This window comes from Oenanthe melanoleuca, chromosome 2 (genome assembly GCF_029582105.1).
Source record: "Oenanthe melanoleuca isolate GR-GAL-2019-014 chromosome 2, OMel1.0, whole genome shotgun sequence".
Lineage (NCBI taxonomy): Eukaryota > Metazoa > Chordata > Aves > Passeriformes > Muscicapidae > Oenanthe > Oenanthe melanoleuca.
In genome coordinates, this window is record NC_079335.1 from 63,061,252 (window position 1) to 63,080,050 (window position 18,799).

Below are 18,799 nucleotides of genomic sequence, written 5' to 3' on the forward strand. Positions count from 1 at the left end.
TGTATGGTTTAGGATTCTCCTGATTAATACTGTTTAGATACAGGTGTTTTATGCAAGCTGGCTTTTGGATTTTGGTCAAAGGAATCTTGAGTTCTACACCTGACCAAGTGGTATCTGATTTAGGCTGACCTAAATATATCTCCCAATATCACAGACTGTCTTGAAGTTTAGACATGTAGCTCAATGGGACTGAATATTATTCTCAGTTATACATTTGCAAAACATGTTAATGTTTGACAGTGTTGTCACTGAATATCACAGTAATTGCAGTGGTTAGGCATGTAAATGTAGGACTTTTTTGTGATTATAGCCAGCTTTACTTTCTAAGCATACGCAGGTGAACTGATGATGATATTTTTTTATCCAGACAAATCTGGAATCCTCAATATATCTCATCAGTCTGAGAATGACTAGAATTTCTAATATCAAGTTTTTATTTTGCTTTACTTCAAAGTAGTGCTGTTTATAGGAGTTGGCATTCAGCTTTGCAATGATTTATCTTGTTGTCTTGATCCATAGCTGTACCAGTCAGAAGGAGGAACTGTAACAGAAGAGGATTTAGCTTGTATTCTGAAGACTGCCATGGGTGTGTCACAAATTGATGTTACGCATCTTTTCAGAGCTGTAGATGAAGAAGAAAAAGGAAAGATTACATATGGTAAGTATTTTGACTGCATCTGAATTGTCACAAAATGCCAGTTGCCTGCACTCATGTTAACAAACAAAGCAGTTCCATTTTTATTAAACTTTACCTTTTTTAGTTGGCTTTGTGACTTCAATACTGATACCAACATTGTAAACCAAGTAAATTTACATTTTAAAAAATGGGTTTCACCTTTGGTATCAAATGGCATGTTTGCATGTTTTCAGTTTGCCCTTCCACATCAAGTCACATAATATGAGAATTAGCTCGTTCAGCATATTCTGTTCTGTGACATCCATGTACGTGGATGTGTGTTTTTAAAACAAGACCGAGCTAAAGCAGCTTTCTTTGTCTCTTGTGTCTGGGAGCAGGAAATGAGGGGTTAAGCAGACTGCCTTTCTGTAGTCTGTAATGTAGGTGGAAAGGAGGCGAGAAAATTGCATTTGCAAAATTGAGACTGAGGTGAATAGATTCTGCTGAGAGTCAGAGTATTTACATGTTACTTCAGATTCTTTGTTTTATGCAGTAAGTTTCCAAATTTGGTTGTATCATTTGAGTATGAATTGTTGATAGCCAACATACTTAGTATCTCCAGGAGAGTTCTAATTTTCCCTCAGGATAATCACTATATATTTAATTTGTAAAAATCTTACCAACTAATACATCAGTGTTAGTAAATCATAGTTCCTACAATAGTAATTCCTCTGTTTTAGTCATACAATATGTATGTAAAGCTTCAAATACACAAATACTTTAGAGTTACTGAAATCAGTATCATTGCCACTGTTGTTTTTTCCTGACTGCTATCTTCTCTCCTTGCTTCCTGCTATACTACCCCTTTCCTTTCTGTGCCTCTCATCTGTCACATCCCAGCATTCCCACATCCATCCAGTCTATTGCTTTTTCCTGCCTATCACTGTTGCTTTTCCAACTCATAATATGTAGTGAAGTGACTCAGCTCTTCCCCCCACCTCCCAATTAGCAGCTTGAAAAATACCAGCACATATCTTAAGCTGGTAAGCATAGCAGAATTTTAATTTTGGCACCTTCATTGTTTAAGAATAGCTAAATTTGTAGTCATGTCCAAGTGAACTCAGACCAGGTCATGTGAGTTACCAAAGAATTCATATTTTAATATTCATCTTTAATAGTTTTATTTAATCTGCATTTTTTCCCTAAGTGGTCATTGTATGTTCCCATCACAAGAAAATCTGGACCATCGAGCCACAGCAGTGGCCACTGCAGTGCTTGGCTCTCATTTTCACTATTTTATGTCCTGTAGTCAAGAACAGTTTTTTGAGATGCAACACAAAGTAGGTTGTAGGATGGTGTTCACACAATTTTTTTGAAACTTTTCTTATGCTTTTTCTGAGAGAAGTGCTCATTTTATAACAGAAACATGTCATTTAAATATATCTGAAGATTTAATAGTAGGAGTAAATATCCAATTTATTAGATTAGAGAATTAGAAGTTGCAAATAAATTTCTGGTATGGCATTTCTATCGTAAGTTCCTGCCATAAACATTCAACCTCTTGCCTTTCCTGAGAATGTATGGAACTTCACACATGCTCAACTTGTTGCACTTAGTTCCTAGAAAGGAGAGATGAAAAAACTTGCGGACCACCTGGGTCTGAAGATACAGTCCAGACGACTTCTGAGAAATCAAAACATTGTGTCTGGTGGAACTAATGTTACTTTAGATACACATAGCAGAGGTCTACTGACAATCTCCTTTCTAGGGTGTTGGAATTTAAAGCAGGAATATTAAGTTGAGTCTTACTTGTAAGAAAAAAAGACAAAATACCTAAGGCATCAAACCTGAATTGCTGCACTCACGGCAGAGTCCTTAAAGCCACAGATCTCATCCCAAAGGAAGAGCTCAGGTTGCAGGTAAACAGAATAATCAAGAGCAAAATCAAGATTGTGCAACTAGATTGGTAATTGTGAATCTGAGTTATTGGAAATCTGGATTTTTGTTGCATGGTTGCCAAAGATCAGTGCTCTTAAGCAGTGTGCAGTTGGCTTAGTTATTCTGATGTACTTTGATTGCAAAGCGTATTCTTTTAGTCTAATATAGATAGAGGCAAGGTTGATCAGTCTTAAGACATGCTTGTAGAGAGTTTAAATAGGTTCTCTAGGAGGGCATGTCAAATTCTAGGAAACTCTGCACCAGCTCTTGATTGAATTGTCTGTGAAAGTGTTCTGAAGACTGCCTGGCTTGCTGTAGCCAGAAAAAAATGGCAGAATTGGCCATAATCACAGTATCTCTATAGATGAAGAATCGGGAATGGAAGAATTATTTGGTTAAAATAATTATATATTAACCACAGGATTATCCTATGATTTAGCTTAGTGGAAACGAAAACTAGGGAAGATTAATGAACACAGAGCTTCCAGGAGGAGCATCAAGTAGTTAGGAGGGTATTTCAAGGGTATGGGAAACACTTCTTGAAGTAGTACATATGCATACATAGTGTGAAGATGTAGATGTGAGTCTTAACTCCACTTTGGGTTCTTTCTTTCTTTATGTCTCTTTGTTTTTGGTGGAGGTGAGAAGTCACCTTCTTCCCCAGGTTGATGACTGAGGTGATCTTTTCCTTCAGTCTAATGCTTCACAGTTGCCTTTAATTTGAACTCCAAGATGAGACATGTGATTAGAAGTTATGCTGGAACAGTTGGTTCTTTCTACATCACCTTGTTTCACATTTCTGATAAGGCAAATGGGATTCCAAGCACTTTTCATTGCACTCTGCTGAGTACAGCTTCAATAAATATTCTTAATACTATCAGGACTTATTTCAGCAGGACTCAAAATGTCTGCCTACTGAGATCTATCCGAAAGACTACTCTGTTCAATTTGGATTCTCCTTTCCTCATGAAGATCATATCATTTATATGATCCATCAGCCTGTTGTACATAGTTTTTCAACATAGATGGTAATGTTTGTTTTCATGACCTAAACTTCATCAACTTTTGTTGGAAGTTATAGGTCCAGAATGCTCTAGATCTATATAAACTGTGGATAGAGGATACCCCCATTTTTGAGTGGAAGGATGAAGTTATGTTTATTGCCTTTTCCTTGCCTATCCCTTTGCAACAGCTCAGAGGTAGGGTTGCCCTACAACTTCAGTGCCCCTGTAAGCCATATGGCATTCCCTTGCCTTTTGCAGTATTGAAAAATTGTCATCTCAAAGAGTGGCAGAAAGGGGAAAGCTGCAGTGTTTCCCTTCTTCCATACCTGCCCATTTGTAGGAGGCACTCCTTTGAAAGACTTCTTCAGGTGTCATCTGCTATGCTATCCGGGAATTCACATCATCATCTGATCATGAGCTCTTCTGGGATAGCACAGTGAATTTGAGTGGGAGGTGTGTGATACACTGTAGGTGCCTGAATTAGTGAAAACATTCACATCCAGATTTTTCTAGTGTCAGTTTACAGTATAAGAATAGTTTCTTGTTGCTTGGATCCTGTATGGTATCTTGTGTTCAAATCCTGAATAAAGTTATATGGGGCAAATTGAGACAAAGTTTGTGTCTGAGTTTCAACACAGAATGTTACTTCTTGATGTTAAGGCTTCCTCACTCCCACAATAATTGATCTGGCTTTTCTTATTATCCTGTTGTTATCCAACATTAAAATCAGGAATTTTTTCCTGTGTTATAAATTATCTCCTCAGTATTATTCTTTAAAATATTGAGACTTCTAAAATGCTGAAATCTTTCTTGAAAGCAGAAGGCAGTCATGACGGTGCTAGGTTGAAGCAAACTGAGTGCAAAGCGTTAAAGGGCATGTTTGCAAAAGAGTTTTAAGAATTTAAGAAATGACTATTCTTGATGTTCAGAGATCTTCAGCTGGAGGGCTTCTGTACTTCCCTAATGAATAATGAAATGCTGTGTCAGGGTGTGTGGTGCTCATCATGCATTTTAATACAAATCTGAGCCTGTTTACCCCTTCATACAGCTTAGCTCTGGCCTGAAGTGTTTTCAGAGGGCTTAGATAACTCTTTGCAGCATCTCAGCTCTGCGGATGTGGAAAACTTATGCTGAAAAGCTAAAACAAGCACTGGGGATAGCATTATGTTAACTGCTGCTATTTTTCTCCAAAGAAATCATGTGATTATATATGTGTAAGTATTCAAATTTAGCATCCTTCTGTTTCAAAGAGCTGATTCTGTGCAACAATTTTTTTTTTAGATGACTTCTACACATTTGCTGTGTTGCACCCACACTTTGCAGAAGAATATCTCTATGCTGATCAGATGGGAGCTGAGAGCGGCTTGGAGACTTCATCTCTTTCTGCTCCTAATGGTATCTGTACTGACTTCAGCCCTGACAGCAGTGGAGATCGAAGGAAGCCCTTGCAGAAGAAACTGAATTAACACTACAACTGTTACCTTCCTCTCCTGGTGAGAGGATGTATTTTCTTGGGATTTTCATAAGTCACTCCAATTATACAGCAAATACCAGTTTTGTGTGTGAAAGTTCTACCTGAATACCATCTTTAATCATATGTGGTATATTTAACAACATGTTCCAGGTTACTTTGGGAAAGGTGGTTTGTTTTGGTTTTTTTTTGTGGTTTTTTTGTTTGTTTGTTTTTGTTTTTTGTTTTTTATTTTTTTTGGAAAGGTCTTTGAAAGGCAAAAATGTGAATGTGCTTCATTATTAATGTTCATATTTAAAACGAAGCGGCACAACTTATTTATATTCCATTGGCTAGTTCCATGTACAAAGTGTCGCACAAACTGTGCATGTATAAAGAAACTGTAGCTACTATGGTGTAAAGTGCACTTTGGTGATTAGTGTTTTCCCTAGTTTGGGGATGTTAATTTGGGGCCAAACTTTGCTGTCCATATCTAATAGTCAGTCTTGTTGATTTTGGTGGGATTATTCTCTTGAGCAAAGCAAGCATACTTTGGCCCTTTGTTTTGGTTTCAGTGAACAGTTTGGAAACAGTAATACAAAAACTTGCTAAGGATTACTTTTTATTTTTATTGCTGAATGACAAAGTTGTTTCTCTTTCCATGGTAGAATGAAAAGGAAAGGCTCCTTATCTCTCACCCCAACACTTTTCTACTGTAATCTTCCGGATGCAATTAAACATGAATTCTTTCCAAACTGACATGCCACATACTGTTTGAAAATACAAAACTGAACTGTTTGTGCTTTTCTCTTATGACCAATTCAAATCATGTCCACACAACATTTTATGGGAGATGTTTACAGAGCTATATTTGATTTAGATTTATCAGGAATCACAGGTTTCTTTTGTAGCAAGCTGTACGGGTAACATAGCATGGAATACATCATGAAACTTTGGAGTATCAGCACAAGTTGGAAAAGTTGCAGTCATTTCAGAGGCCAAGCCAGCAACAAGTTGCAGGCCATCATGGAGAAGTGCTAGTTAAATATCTATAGCAACATTATATGTGCTTCATAGAACATATAGAATAGTTAAAACTGTTAAAAAAATCCACCGCATTTATATTTGTAAGACTTATGGTTCCTTTTGTAAAGCCAGATGCCTTAACTGGATGCTACTGGAGGGCTCAGAGAAAAATCTATACTATTATAAAGCCCAGAGATTCATTGATTAGGAAATGTGACAAAAGCCTCAAAGAGTAAGAAAGATGACTCTTACAAAATAACTGTGATGGCAACTCTGCTTCCAAACAAAAAAAAAAAAATCTTTTGAGTAATTTTTGACTAGTTTTGTAGGGTTTTGTGCGTGGAAAACTATTGAGATTTGAGTCTTCCACAAAGGAATTTAAAACTAGATTTGAAAGGGAAGAATTTTAGCAAAAGACATCTGTTTGTACCAAGTGCTTTTATAACTATTTTTTAAATAGTAGGAGGTGTTTTAAAGCTCATTAGGTTATTGGAATGTGTCCTTAGAAATCCCAAACTATATGTGGCAGGTCTCCAAACTGGAACTGGCTTTAATAAAGAGGGTAGGAGGAAAAACTATAAGAAAAGATCCTTTATGGGGGTATGTGGAGGTAATTAAATTTTTGGTTTATCTAGGTAACAAAAGCCAAGCTTACAGGGCAGCAGCAGACTGGCTGGCAAGATCTGAATTAAAACTGATCATGAAAAATAGGATAAATTGATTAAAAAAATAAGGCATATGAGAAACTACACTTAAATAAGAACAGTCAGATACAAAGAGGGGGGAGTGAGTATTACTGTGCTATATCTTGAGGCAGGGATAGCACAGAATATGTCAAACTGAACACTGTTAACTCTTCGCTGCAGAAAAGTTCCTCATGATGGAGGGATGCATGAGCATGTGGTCTGTGAGAAGCAGAGTGGTATTTCTGTGTTAGTAAGATGTGATAAGGTCTTACCTGAGGTACCTGTTCCTATTGGGGCACCTGAGAAAGATGGGGTGTAACTGAATAAAGTCTGGAGGACAGAAAGTACTCAAAAAGAGATCAATAGTATCCTTTAATCTAAAGAAGAGGAGACTGAAGGAAGATGTGAACAGTCTTTAAATATGGAAAAAGTTGCTATAGAGAAAAAAAGGACACTTCTCCACAAGGATGCTAGATGCTGGCTATTAATTGAAAAGGCAAGTTAAGCATTAGGAAAAGTCTCTTACAATACACCTTGTTAAGCGAAGGAGAAGAGTTATTTCAGGTGCAGTGAACAGCCTGCCTTCCTTCACTGGAGTTTCTGAAAACAGAGAAGACAGACAGCTCCAATAGAGACAATTGGTTTTGTTGATCATGCCCCAAGGTTACAGGGAGATGTCTCTGAGGTCTGTAATTATGCAGTATGTAAGGGAAGGCAGGTGTAGTCTGGACATACTCTATCTCTACAAGACAAGGGCATGTGGCTCAAGCTGGCTATATAAGATAGTTATATCTTGCTTTGGTTATGAGCTTGGGAATTCAAGAATTTCAGAATGCAAGGAAGGACAGAGAGTTCCCCAACACCTGCCTGAAAAGAAGAAACAGGTAAGCTTAGAATCCCATGGACAACTCTGAAGTGAGAGAAGCTCCAAAGGAAGAGATACATTGACCACATCTGTGAAAGAGCAAAGAAAGCTGATTGAAGCTGCCTGAGAATGATTGTGTCTAATTTGCATGTGTGCTGTGAGTAACTTGGGGGGTTCTGTCTTATAAAAGCCCATAAGTTCATTGACTTCTTTTTTCTATTTTTATTTGTGAGGTGTTTTGTAACTGTGATGAGTGTAATAACTGTACTTGTGTACATCTAAGCTGTACAGAGTGTATTGAAGGGTGCTGCAGCCTCTAGTAGGGCTTTAGAGGCTGGTCCCTTAAACAGGCACCAGTCACACTGTGGGGTGAAGAGGTGCTGAAAGTCCTGTGCACGAGTGAGCTCAGTCCAGAGCTGCTGCTGGAGAGGCCAGTGACCAACACAAGTCACAAGCAAGTACTCTTGGTGGATCAAAACTCATTTAAAAACTGGTGGATTAAATCATTAAAAAATAAAAAAAGGCATAAGACAAAACAACAGATTCTGGAAGGAAATATGATTCTCCCTCTTTTGAGAAATTACTAAATGAGATAAAGACATAATAGGAAGAATGGTAGGATGAAGGATCAGGCTGCATGGAAACATTGTTAGATCACACATCATGTCACAAAAGCTGAGATTAATTAATATAATTCCATTAATTTTAGCATTTGTAGTATATAATACTAGACTGCCTTGTAGTGAGAGAGAAGCCACATTACCACAGGGTGGTGACCTCAGGCTCCTGAGGGCCGAGGCCTGGAACATACTGCATGACTGCAGCAGTGCTCATTAAAACTCATCCATCAAACCCCAGCTGCAGGAGTGTTTCAGTAGATCCCGATGAAAAGCTTTTCTAGAGGCATCTGACTGTGGATCAGCTGCATTGTGACAGTCAAGTTTCAGTGACTTGATGCAAAGTTAGAGTAGAAGTGAAAACTTCCCTCTTCACCAAACAATGACATGTGCATGCGTCCAAGTAAAATATTACTGATTCTATAGGCAGATTGTTATATTTTAACAGGGTAGTATTAACACCCCCTAAATTTACACGGAGACATATGCAGAAATTACTTTGGTTCTTTGCAACTATTTTAACTTAAATTATCCTTACACAAAAACTGCAGGGGTGTGACATTTCTGATGAGCATTTTTGTACTCTTACATAACACTGCCATCCCTTGCCAGTAGAATTCTTGCATCAACCTGAATTTTTACATATTGTATGAGATACCCAGCCAAGGCTGCTTCTCTTCTGCTGGGTATCTCTTCTCATATGCCTAACAAGTATTTAAAGTTACCCAGAAAACCACAAAATCCAAAATATCTGAAGTTTTGGGGGGTTGATTTGGTTTTTTGTTGTTTCATTTACACTTTTTCAACCATAATGAAACCCCACTAAAACCAAACAAATACTCAGTAGGTGCAAAGCGTGTTTAAACCACTGTCTCCAAAACAGTATGGCAAGTGTTATTACAGATTTTTGGGGGAGTTTTTTGCTGTAGCAGATAAATTTCAAATGCTTCATAGGAAATTTATAGGCCTTATAGAGAAACTAGGCTGTACACTCAGTTTTATATTAATTAATTACACTATATATTTTGATGTGTTTATTGTAGCTAGAATGATCTGGGTGTGATAAATAGCAAGCAGATGTGTGTGTGTGTTTGCTAATCCCATTTTCAAGGTATAAATCCTTAGGTCACAGGGGTTGAAAAGGACACGTGTGCAGTAGGGAAGTGATGCAACCTCTTTAGTGACACAGCTGCCAGAAGTAAACAGCTAAGTGTCACACAGAGCTCTTTATTAATATCTTCATGCAAGCTGAATACCTTTGTTAGCTAATTAAAGCATTGGGGTGGTTGGAGTATTTTTGTATTCATAAAATGCAGTAAACATTTTCCTGGAAAAGTCATTATTGCACTTTAACATCTGATAAATTCTTAAAGCAGGTGTGATTTTATTTATTTATGAGTTCCCTGATAAGTTTGTCTTTAGGCATTAAATTATTCTTCCTACTTTTATATTACCATGTGGTAACTACAGCTTCTGGTATTAACTGTTTTAGTCACCTGCTCTCTGCTCCTTCAAAAATAGCATTCTCATTAAAGGACAAATAAAAAAGAATAAATAAAAACAAAACCTGCCCTGGCTAAAAAAAATACTAATTGCAGAACTCTAGTAGCATATGCTGTAGATCCTGTGATCTCAGAAAAAGAAAACCTGTAAGCACAGCTTTGCGTGCGCTACAGGACTAAACTAGGCTGGAGAAAAAAACAAAATTCTCATTAAACGTTCTGACCAACTAAGTTCAGTTTTTCTTTAGGTCAGAGTGTGGGTCATAAGACTTTGTGAAATGTTGCATTTTACTTAATGTGAAGCCTCTGTTTCTTTTCTCTAGCAGAGCTTTCATAAGTGCTCTAGAAATAGGAAATGACGAATATGCTGGCCAAGAGTTCTACATTAGCAAAACTCAAATCTCGCTCCTAAAGCCATATTGAGGCACGGAAGTTCCCTGTGAACCAGACACTTCAAAGAGTTTGCTACTTTTTAGGTATCTGAGCTTCAGCTGATTAGGAAAATTTAAATTAACAAATTATTCTGAATACATCATTACCTAAAAAAAGGAAGAATACAAAATGGAAAGTAGGAGTTATCATCAATGTTGTTGATAATTAATTACTAATTAATTAAATTATTAATTGATCAGCAAAACTGCAAGATCTGTTTCACACATGAGCAGAAAGGCTGACGTGTTCATTCAGGTAATTTTGCTGTCCTGGCTAGGTAAAATTTAAGCTGGGTGGTCTTTGCTCAGAAGGCGATTTCTTGAAAGTACTGCAGCATCTTGAAGGTACTGCAACATCCCAGTAATGTCTTGGTCACTGGCAGTGTAGACAGTGAGATTTCATCTTCTCACCCTGCCTTTTTTCTTTGAATTATGGAGAAAAGTATTCAAAACATGACAGGAACCCTAAGATCTTACAGGTAAAAGCCCTCTAGCACACCTCAGAGGCACAAAGGTGATCATTCTGTGGAATAGCTATGGTGGTGAACTGGGTATACAATGCTGGTCCATACCTTGTGGTCAAACCTTGTATAAATGGTAATACTGAGGTAAAACTACAAAGGGAACATAGCAGCAAACAGGACATTCTTTAGATGTGTTTGGACTTGGGTCTGTGAGTATTTCCTGCATCTCATAGTGCTCAAGTCAAAACAGTTTCTTTCTCTAGGAAACATTCCAGGTTTCTTTAAAGATAATAAAGACTTTGACTTCTTCAAGTGGAAGAGTGATTTGTTATGTAAAAAGCAGTTTCTTTTTCCCCAGATGGTGTGATGTGCTTTATCATGTATAATGTGATTAAACTGATGGGGGTGATACCAAGAGACCAGAGGATATAAGAGGCTTATAAAATAGAGGGTTTATGTTTCTGTGAGATATGCTGAGACATTTCTACACACTGGTTGACACTGCCTAGATTGTCTTGCAAGTTTATTATCCAAAATCAGTTTACTAGTTGTGTGGTGGCAGTGGCTGTTTATTCTACTTTCCTTAGCAGGGTAGCAGAGCAGAGTACTCCTTTGCAAGCCAGCTTTGGGGTATAGATGTATTTAGAGTTTTCAAATGATCAGTGTCTGGGAACAGAAACAGTAGAATCACCGTAGCACTGATTGCACCTCAGTAAGTTATTCCTGTTACATAACTTAGCTCTTTGGGGTATTTTTTATGAATACATTTATCATGCTTTATTCTGAGCTAAGTTGCACAGAGCCATATGAACATCAGAGCTCACTTGAGACAGCTTGGGGATCTCAAAAAAGGTGCTGTATGATAATCTGTTGGTAGAGTGTTACATTTCAGTTTTTTCACTTTGACCAAAAATGTCAGAAGCAAGAAAAAAAAGTCATGACTTCTGTAATACTCTATTTTTATACTATCAATGGGGTGTTATTTAAGAGTGCCAGTTCTGAGCCAAAGTCAGCTGAAGAAAAATCAGGCTGAACTTCTGATCCCAAACCAGCAAGCAGAAAATCCCATCCATGCCCAGCATGGCAGCAAAGCTTTCACTCTGCAGTTGGCCTCTTCCCATAGTAAAGAAGGATCTTTTCTGCCTCTTGGGCTGGTGAATTCAGTTTACTGGATCCCTAGTTCTTGCTTGTGCTGTCTGTTCTTTGTAGGCTTGTTGCAGCCAGAGGGAGACCCTGCTGCCTCTTAAGCTGAAGTGACATACATGGACTTTCCTCCCTGAGCTGAGAGCAGCAGGTGAATATTCGAGTCCTGTTCTAGTAACGCTACCCAAAACTAAAAGCCCACGTACTACTTTAGCTCATGCCTGCCATCAGGTACAGAACTGCTTTTTCTTTTCATACACTTCAGCCATTGCAGGTGTATTTAGGTGACAGCAGGTCTCAAAGAGCTTATGAGATTGTCCTTGTTCCTGTGAGCAACAAGATATTAAATTAGGAGTATTAGAAGTTTACAGCAAAACCTTAAATTGGATTGACTCCTGACTTGCTATATATATATATCTCTTTCAGTGTGAGCCTGTTCACTTCCATGTTCAAAATGCAGGATCTATAAATGTGATTGCAAACAAAGTCTCCTCATGGGTACTGAAAAAAGCTGACGCTCAGACACTTTTCATCCTACCATGGTACTGGAAATGAAATTCATCTGACAATAGGTTGTTTCTAAGTCTATGAATGTATATGGGGAAAACCCAAATACATCTTTTATTCACTATCCAGCATGACGACAATTTTGTATTTTAAATGCTAAAGAAATAAACTTTGAAAGATCTTTTATGGCCTAAGTATATATTTTTTTGTTCTATGTTTGCTTTTATAATGAACTTCAAGCAAAATATTTCTTATATTTCAAAAAGGACATTTAGGTTAGCCAGTGCTGTATTTTCCAGACAAAAAAGCAGTTTTAAAGTAAACATCTAAAAATGAAATTGTATTTTTAAATATGAGAATTAGAATTCCTTTAAGTTAAACATGTCTCCTTAGCAACTGTATATACTTAGACATAAAGCAAACCCATTGCAGCTGCTTGTCTCTATAGTTGTTTGTGTTTGGTGATTTGTTTATATTGCTTTTTCAGATTGCTGTAAGGGTATTAAGAGTCCATGTAAATCAGAAATGTTAGAAATAGAAGTCAGAAGTAAATTTCTTTAGAAGTGATAGAATTTGTTTCCTGGAAGAGGACCAAGAGTCAGCATCAGCTAACCTTCTATTATGTACTATACTACTTAAATGTTGCAGCATTGTGCTGAAAGTATTTGACACCTGTTAAATGGGACCACTTTTTAAACCTATTTGTAATTCCCAGTATCTCTCCAGGTGTGAGACATTTCTAATTTGATCACAGGTACTAGTTCATCTTTTTTTGAAAAATAAAATTGAGTAATCAACAAGCTGAGAAATAACTCAGAAAAAGATATTAGTTTTGATCTCTGTTGTTGAACTTACATTGAGGATATAATTTTTATATTTTGGGGGAAAAAAAATCACAATGGTTTTGAACACACTTGAAACTTTAAATGCAAAACCGAAAGAGTTAACACTGAAATGATCAATATTTTGAATTTTCTTGTACTGCTGCTGAATCCGAGTTAGGCACTGCCATGAAAAGGATGCTTTTAGCTGGAAACCTGTGTTGACAGAGCAGAAAGCTGCTTTGTAAGGACTCACTTGTGAGGTATCACGTGGTTGTTCCATCAGTGGTACAACTTCTGTTGCTGACTTCAAGGCTGTTCAAACAGACCTGGTGTGTTTAAAGAAAAAAAAAAAAGGTTTTTATTGTAAGAGCCCTTGGATGTGCAGTGTAAATCTGTAACAATATATAGTGCTACTGGATAATAATGATCTAAATGCATATTTTCTGCTGTAAATTTCCCTCATTTGGCTCTAATGATATGTGTATATAGATTATTACCTTTGCACTGAACTGACTATACTTCATAAAATGAAGAGCAAAAACAAGTATTGTACTAAAGATGACCATACCTTGTGGCTCCAATTGTGGAAATACTTTTGCAGAATGAAAGGTATAGCTTCAGTGTTATAAATTTGATTTTTATATTTTTTATTAACATGCATGGAAGACTAAGGATAATATTTTTTAAAAATGAACTTGGTTTTTGTACATTTTTTCAATGTTTAAAACTATAATTTAACATTACCTCTGAATGCCAGTGATCAGTAAATTTTTAAAGGAAATACCTCAATTTGAGCATTCTTCTCTTGTTACTTGTCTGATAGGTTAAAATGGACTACAGGGTGTGATGAAGTGAGCATATGATGTAGGTGCTTAAACTGTGCTATAGTAGCTGTATGGTGATTTACTGAAAGGGACCTAAATGATACACTACAAGTGTTGAGTGCAGTTACACAATCATGGCTCATTCTCCCCAACTGGACATTTTCCTCATGAATGGCTTGTAAATTAAATTTTCAGCGTGAAGCCAAATTAAAAAAAAATAAACAAAAAATACTTGGTTTCCTCTGGATTTTTTTCACTTTTTTTTTTATTACTTTTTAACAACAGAGTTTACAATATGGGAAAGGATAAAACCATAATTGTAAAACTGATGTTTAGGCATATATGTTGATGTGTGTTTGCTGTGTCAATGTGTGTAGAAAAACAGTGTGTGTTTACCTGACACCTGGGAGGATGAAATACAGGGGTTTAAAGGGAGGGAAGGAGGGGTGGGAAAAAAAACAAAACCCTCAGAATTAGCTCTGGCTATCTTTTTTTATCCAGGAAACAGACAAGAGGGATGCAACACTCCAGACACCTATATACCTGAAAAAATTATAATAGAGGGTGGAAAAAAGCCATCCTCTGAGGTCCAGTGGGTGTAAGCCAAAGCATTAATATGAACAGTATAAAGAATAAAAGTGAAACACTGGGGAAGCTCACCAAAGAAATGACAGACATTCAGGATGATATAAAGATTTCATGGCGAGGCTTACTAGTGTTTTACCGAATGTTATCCTCTAATTTCAAGTGACGGAGTTGTGGTTAACCTCAGCTGGCAACTAAGTATCATGCATCTGATTGCTCACTCTCCCCCCACCCTTGGTGGGAAGAACTGGGGAAAAAAAAGGAAAAACCTGAGGATTGAGGTAAGAACAATTTAATAGTTGAAATAAGATAAAATAATAATGAAAAAGGTGACAACAAAGAACTAAAACCCAAAAGAAACAAGTTATGCGTAACATAATGACTTAGCACCCTCTGACCACTCACTGAGCAGTGATCTGCCCCTCCCAGCAACTCGCCCCAGTTTATATACTGGGCATGATGTTCTATGGTAAAGAATATCCCTTTGGACAGTTCTGGTCAGCTGCCCTGAACATGCTCCCTTCCAGCTTAATGTGTACCTCCTCTGGCAGACATGGAATTCATCCCACAAATGGGTTTGCCTTTGCCCAAGGCAGGAATAACCCAGCATATTTTTTGCATGCATTACAGGAACTTTATCACCTTCCACATGAAAGTACATAAAAGCTTTGATTGGGTAGGGCTAGCCAAATTGGCAGGTCCTCTGGGCTTGATTAAGCACGTGGCCTTTGCTAAATGTGTATCCCAATGTTGGAAGATCCCACCTTGTTCTGCCTCTTCCTCATGTTCTTGGGGTGACCTCAGCTTGTTCTCCTTTAGTAAACAAGGTGACTTTTGCATCCATGTCTTCTCGTGTCCAGGGGCAGCTGATATCAGCATGGGTTGGTGCTGTGCCTGTCACGGGGCTCGGAGTAGCTGCAGTGCCTCTTTTCTTGTCATAAGATCCAGAGACCTTCTCCCTTGAGGGTAATGAGTAAGGATGAAGAGAACCCAGTCTGGCCTGGGCCAGACCCCAGCATGTTGCAATCATTTGTCTCTCTCTGGAATAGCCAGGTCACCAGCATATTTTTCCAGATTTTACTAGTTTTTCCACTGTCCGTACTTGTTCAAGGGTGAAGTTGCAACATGTTGGAGGTGCCCACTGTCCTGGGTACTGGCCCATGCTGTCCCCCTGTAGTGGGTTGGCCTGGATGGATTCCAGGCTCCCACCAAAGCTTTTCTCTCACATCCCTCCAAAACTGGACAGTAACAAAGGGTTCATGAGTTGAGATATGAATTGGGAGAGCTCACTCATGGAATACTGTCATGGACAAAACACGATAGAATTACAGATTTAATTAATTTTATCACTAACAAAGTCAGAGCAGTATAAGAAGAGATAAAATAAAACCTTAAAACACCTTCCCCCCACCTCTCTCTCCCTCTCAACTCTACCTCCTCCCCCAGTGGTGCAGGGAAACAGGGAATGGGGGTGATGGTCAGTTCACCTGTCATTTCTCCCACTGCTCAGGGAGAGGAGCCCTTCCTTTGCTCTGCCACAGGATCCCTCCCATGGGACACAGTTCTCCGTGAACTTCTCCAGCATGACTCCATCCCATGGGCAGCAATCCTCCCAAAACTGCTGCAGCAGTTTTGCTGCAGGGTGCAGTCCTTCCAGGGCAGGCTGCTCCACCATGGGCTCCTCTCTCCCTGGGCTTCCCCTGGAGTCACAGCTTTCATCTGCTAAGGTGTCAGACTTCTCCACAGGTGGATCTCTGCATTCCTGTGGATCTCCATGGGCTGCAGAGGCACAGCTGGCTCACCATGGGCTGCACCCTGGACTGCAGAGGAATCTCAGCTCTGGTGCCTGGAGCACCTCCTCCCCTTCCCTCTCCACTGACCTTGGTGTCTGCAGAGTTGTTCCTCTCACGTGTTCTCATCCTGCTCTTCTCTGGCTGAAATTACATCTGCCCAAAAACTTTTTCTTAAATACGCTATCATAGAGGCATTACCATTTCTATTTGGCCCTGCCTTGACCAGCAGCATATCCAGCTTTGGGACTACCATGGATTGGCTCTGCTGGACATGGAGGAAGCTTCTGGCAGCTTCTTACAAGAGCCATCACTGCAACGCCCCTCCTGCTACCAATGCAGTGCAAATCCAATACACCCCCACATCCCGCCACTTGGGAAGCATCCAGTCCCAGAGCAGGTCTCTGGGTAGGATTCTTAAATAGCTGTTTGACCTTAGACCAGACCTGGAACACATGCAGGAGACATAGCAATAGGAACAGGCTGGTTTGAACAACCAATTCCAAATTTTCAAAAGGTGTCTCCTCCATGGATTGGTTCTCCAAGGAGAAAAGGAAAAGGCATAATTATTAATAGTTTTCCACAGATGGCTCCCAAAGTCCAGAGCTGACAGCAGTGCTGAGTACAAACACCAGGTTAGTTCCACAGCCAGCCATTCCATCATATCATAAGCCAGAGTTGCAAAGTACAACCAAATTATAACCTTGGCTTTGTCCCCACAGTGATAAACAGCACAACAGGGAACACATACTGCAAGTAAGGGAACACATAATGCAACTTTAAGATAAAGCACACAAACTCTGAGACCAAATAAATCAACACCGTGACCAGCAACTATGAAACTAATATAATGAATATTTGTATTTGTTATAATGCATTCTATTCAGATTTGTCACTATTGCTGGGCCCCATATCAGATGCCAAAAAGAAGTGCTGTAGATAAACCCTAGCCAGTAACTTAGTACCACGCAGCTCTTTCTTCTCCCCCAGTGGGATGGGGAGGAGAATGAGAAAAATGGAAAACCTGTGAACTGGGATAAGTAAAGTTCATTATTATTATTATTATTATTATTATTATTATTATTATTATTATTGTCATTATTATTATCATTATTATTATTATTACTACTACTACTATTATTACTATTACTATTACTGTTAAGAAAACTGATACAAGAAAAAGAGAAAGAGGAATAAAACCCAAGAAGCACAACTGATGCATGATAGAGTTGCTCACCACATGCTGACTAATGCCAGACCCTGTTCCTGAGCAGTGATCAGCCCATCCCAGTAACCCCCAGTTTACATACTGGCATGACATTCTGTGGTATGGAATATCCCTTTGGACAGTTTGGGTCAGCTGTCCCAGCTATGCTGCCTCCCAGCACCTCCTCACTGGCAGACCATAGAATGCTGAAAGTCTTTGGCTTGGGGTAAACTCTGCTGAGCCACAACCAAACCATCAGTGTGCTGCCATCAGTCTCATGCTAAACACTCATGTGTACCAGTTACTAGGAAAAACAATTAACCATCCCAGCTGAAACCAGGACAGGCCTGAATGCCCTTCAGTCTCCCAAGTGTCTGTTTTCTCTCATTTGTGTTGCAAAGAAACTCCTGGTTGTGCCACTTTGCTGAGCTGCTGGGGCACTGAGCTGTAACTCGTGCTTGTGCCTCTTCTGCCCAAGCCTCTCAGTTGAGGTGAACTTGAGGTGCGTAGTCACATCATCACCTTCTTCTGGTTGACCCACACATGAGCAGACATGCAAGAGCCAAGAGAAATGCCTTTTTTTTCAATTCATGCACAGGGACAGGAAGAGCCTTCCCAGCTCACTTGAGGGACAATGTTTGAGGCTCAGGCATAAAGAGCAGAGTGTGACTGATGGCAATAATGGTGATAACGCTAATAGTGATGGTAATCACAGAGTCACTCAGAATCCATTCACTTGGAACAGGCCTCTGAGATCATCGAGTCCAACCTATGCCATCAGCCAGACCGTGGCACAAAGAGCCAGGTCCAGCCTTTCCTTAAACACCTCGCAGGGATCCATCATCAAACTCCATCTCCCTGGGCAGCCCATTCCAACATCTAATCACCCCTTCTGTGAGGAAATTCTTCCTGAAGTACAACCTAAATTCCCTCGTGCAGTTTAAGGCTTTGTCCTCTCATCCCGTTACCAGGGAGAAGCGGCCGACCCTCACCTGGCTACCGCCTCCTTTCAGGAGTTGAAGGGTGTTAAGGTGCCCCCAAGACCCTTTTTCTCCGGGCCAAACACCCCCAGTTCCCTCTGCTGCTCCAGCGCCATTCCCTGGACCGGCCGCAGGCCCTCAGCGTCCCGGGCCGCGCGCGCGGCGCCCCCTAGCGGCCGCCCCGCCGCTCCGCAGCGCGCGCCGTGGGCGGGGCCGTTCGGTGCCCGCGGGGCGCGCGCGGCTCCCGGCGCCGGCCCGGTGGGAGGGGCGGGGCCGGGCCGGCGGGGCCGGGCCGGGCCGGGGGGCGGGGCCTCCCGCCCGCGCCGGAAGTGACGCGCTG

At 39.7% G+C, this 18,799-nt stretch overlaps 1 protein-coding gene and 1 long non-coding RNA gene across 5 annotated transcripts in view; one reads left to right on the forward strand and one right to left on the reverse strand.

The window, feature by feature from the left end:
- Positions 1 to 12,433, forward strand: part of LPCAT1 (lysophosphatidylcholine acyltransferase 1) — a 64,492-nt gene extending 52,059 nt beyond the window's left edge. For 2 of the 3 annotated variants that reach the window (XM_056484138.1, XM_056484135.1), the window contains 2 exons: positions 520 to 658; positions 4,840 to 12,433. In XM_056484138.1, coding sequence (XP_056340113.1) covers positions 520 to 658; positions 4,840 to 5,024 — 324 coding nt within the window. In that variant the 3' untranslated portion in view covers positions 5,025 to 12,433. The remainder of the gene's footprint in view (positions 1 to 519; positions 659 to 4,839) is intronic. The other variant, XM_056484137.1, reaches the window with a different exon arrangement.
- Positions 412 to 18,613, reverse strand: LOC130249391 (uncharacterized). 2 transcript variants are annotated; one of them, XR_008839786.1, is made up of 5 exons: positions 18,472 to 18,613; positions 15,247 to 15,441; positions 14,558 to 14,729; positions 13,327 to 13,399; positions 412 to 622 (listed from the first exon to the last, which is right to left on the reverse strand). It is a non-coding gene; the product is annotated as an uncharacterized LOC130249391 (long non-coding RNA). The 2 variants fall into 2 exon arrangements; XR_008839787.1 differs by lacking the exons at positions 412 to 622; positions 14,558 to 14,729 and having other exon boundaries at positions 13,049 to 13,399; positions 18,472 to 18,587.
- Positions 18,614 to 18,799: the final 186 nt, after the last annotated feature.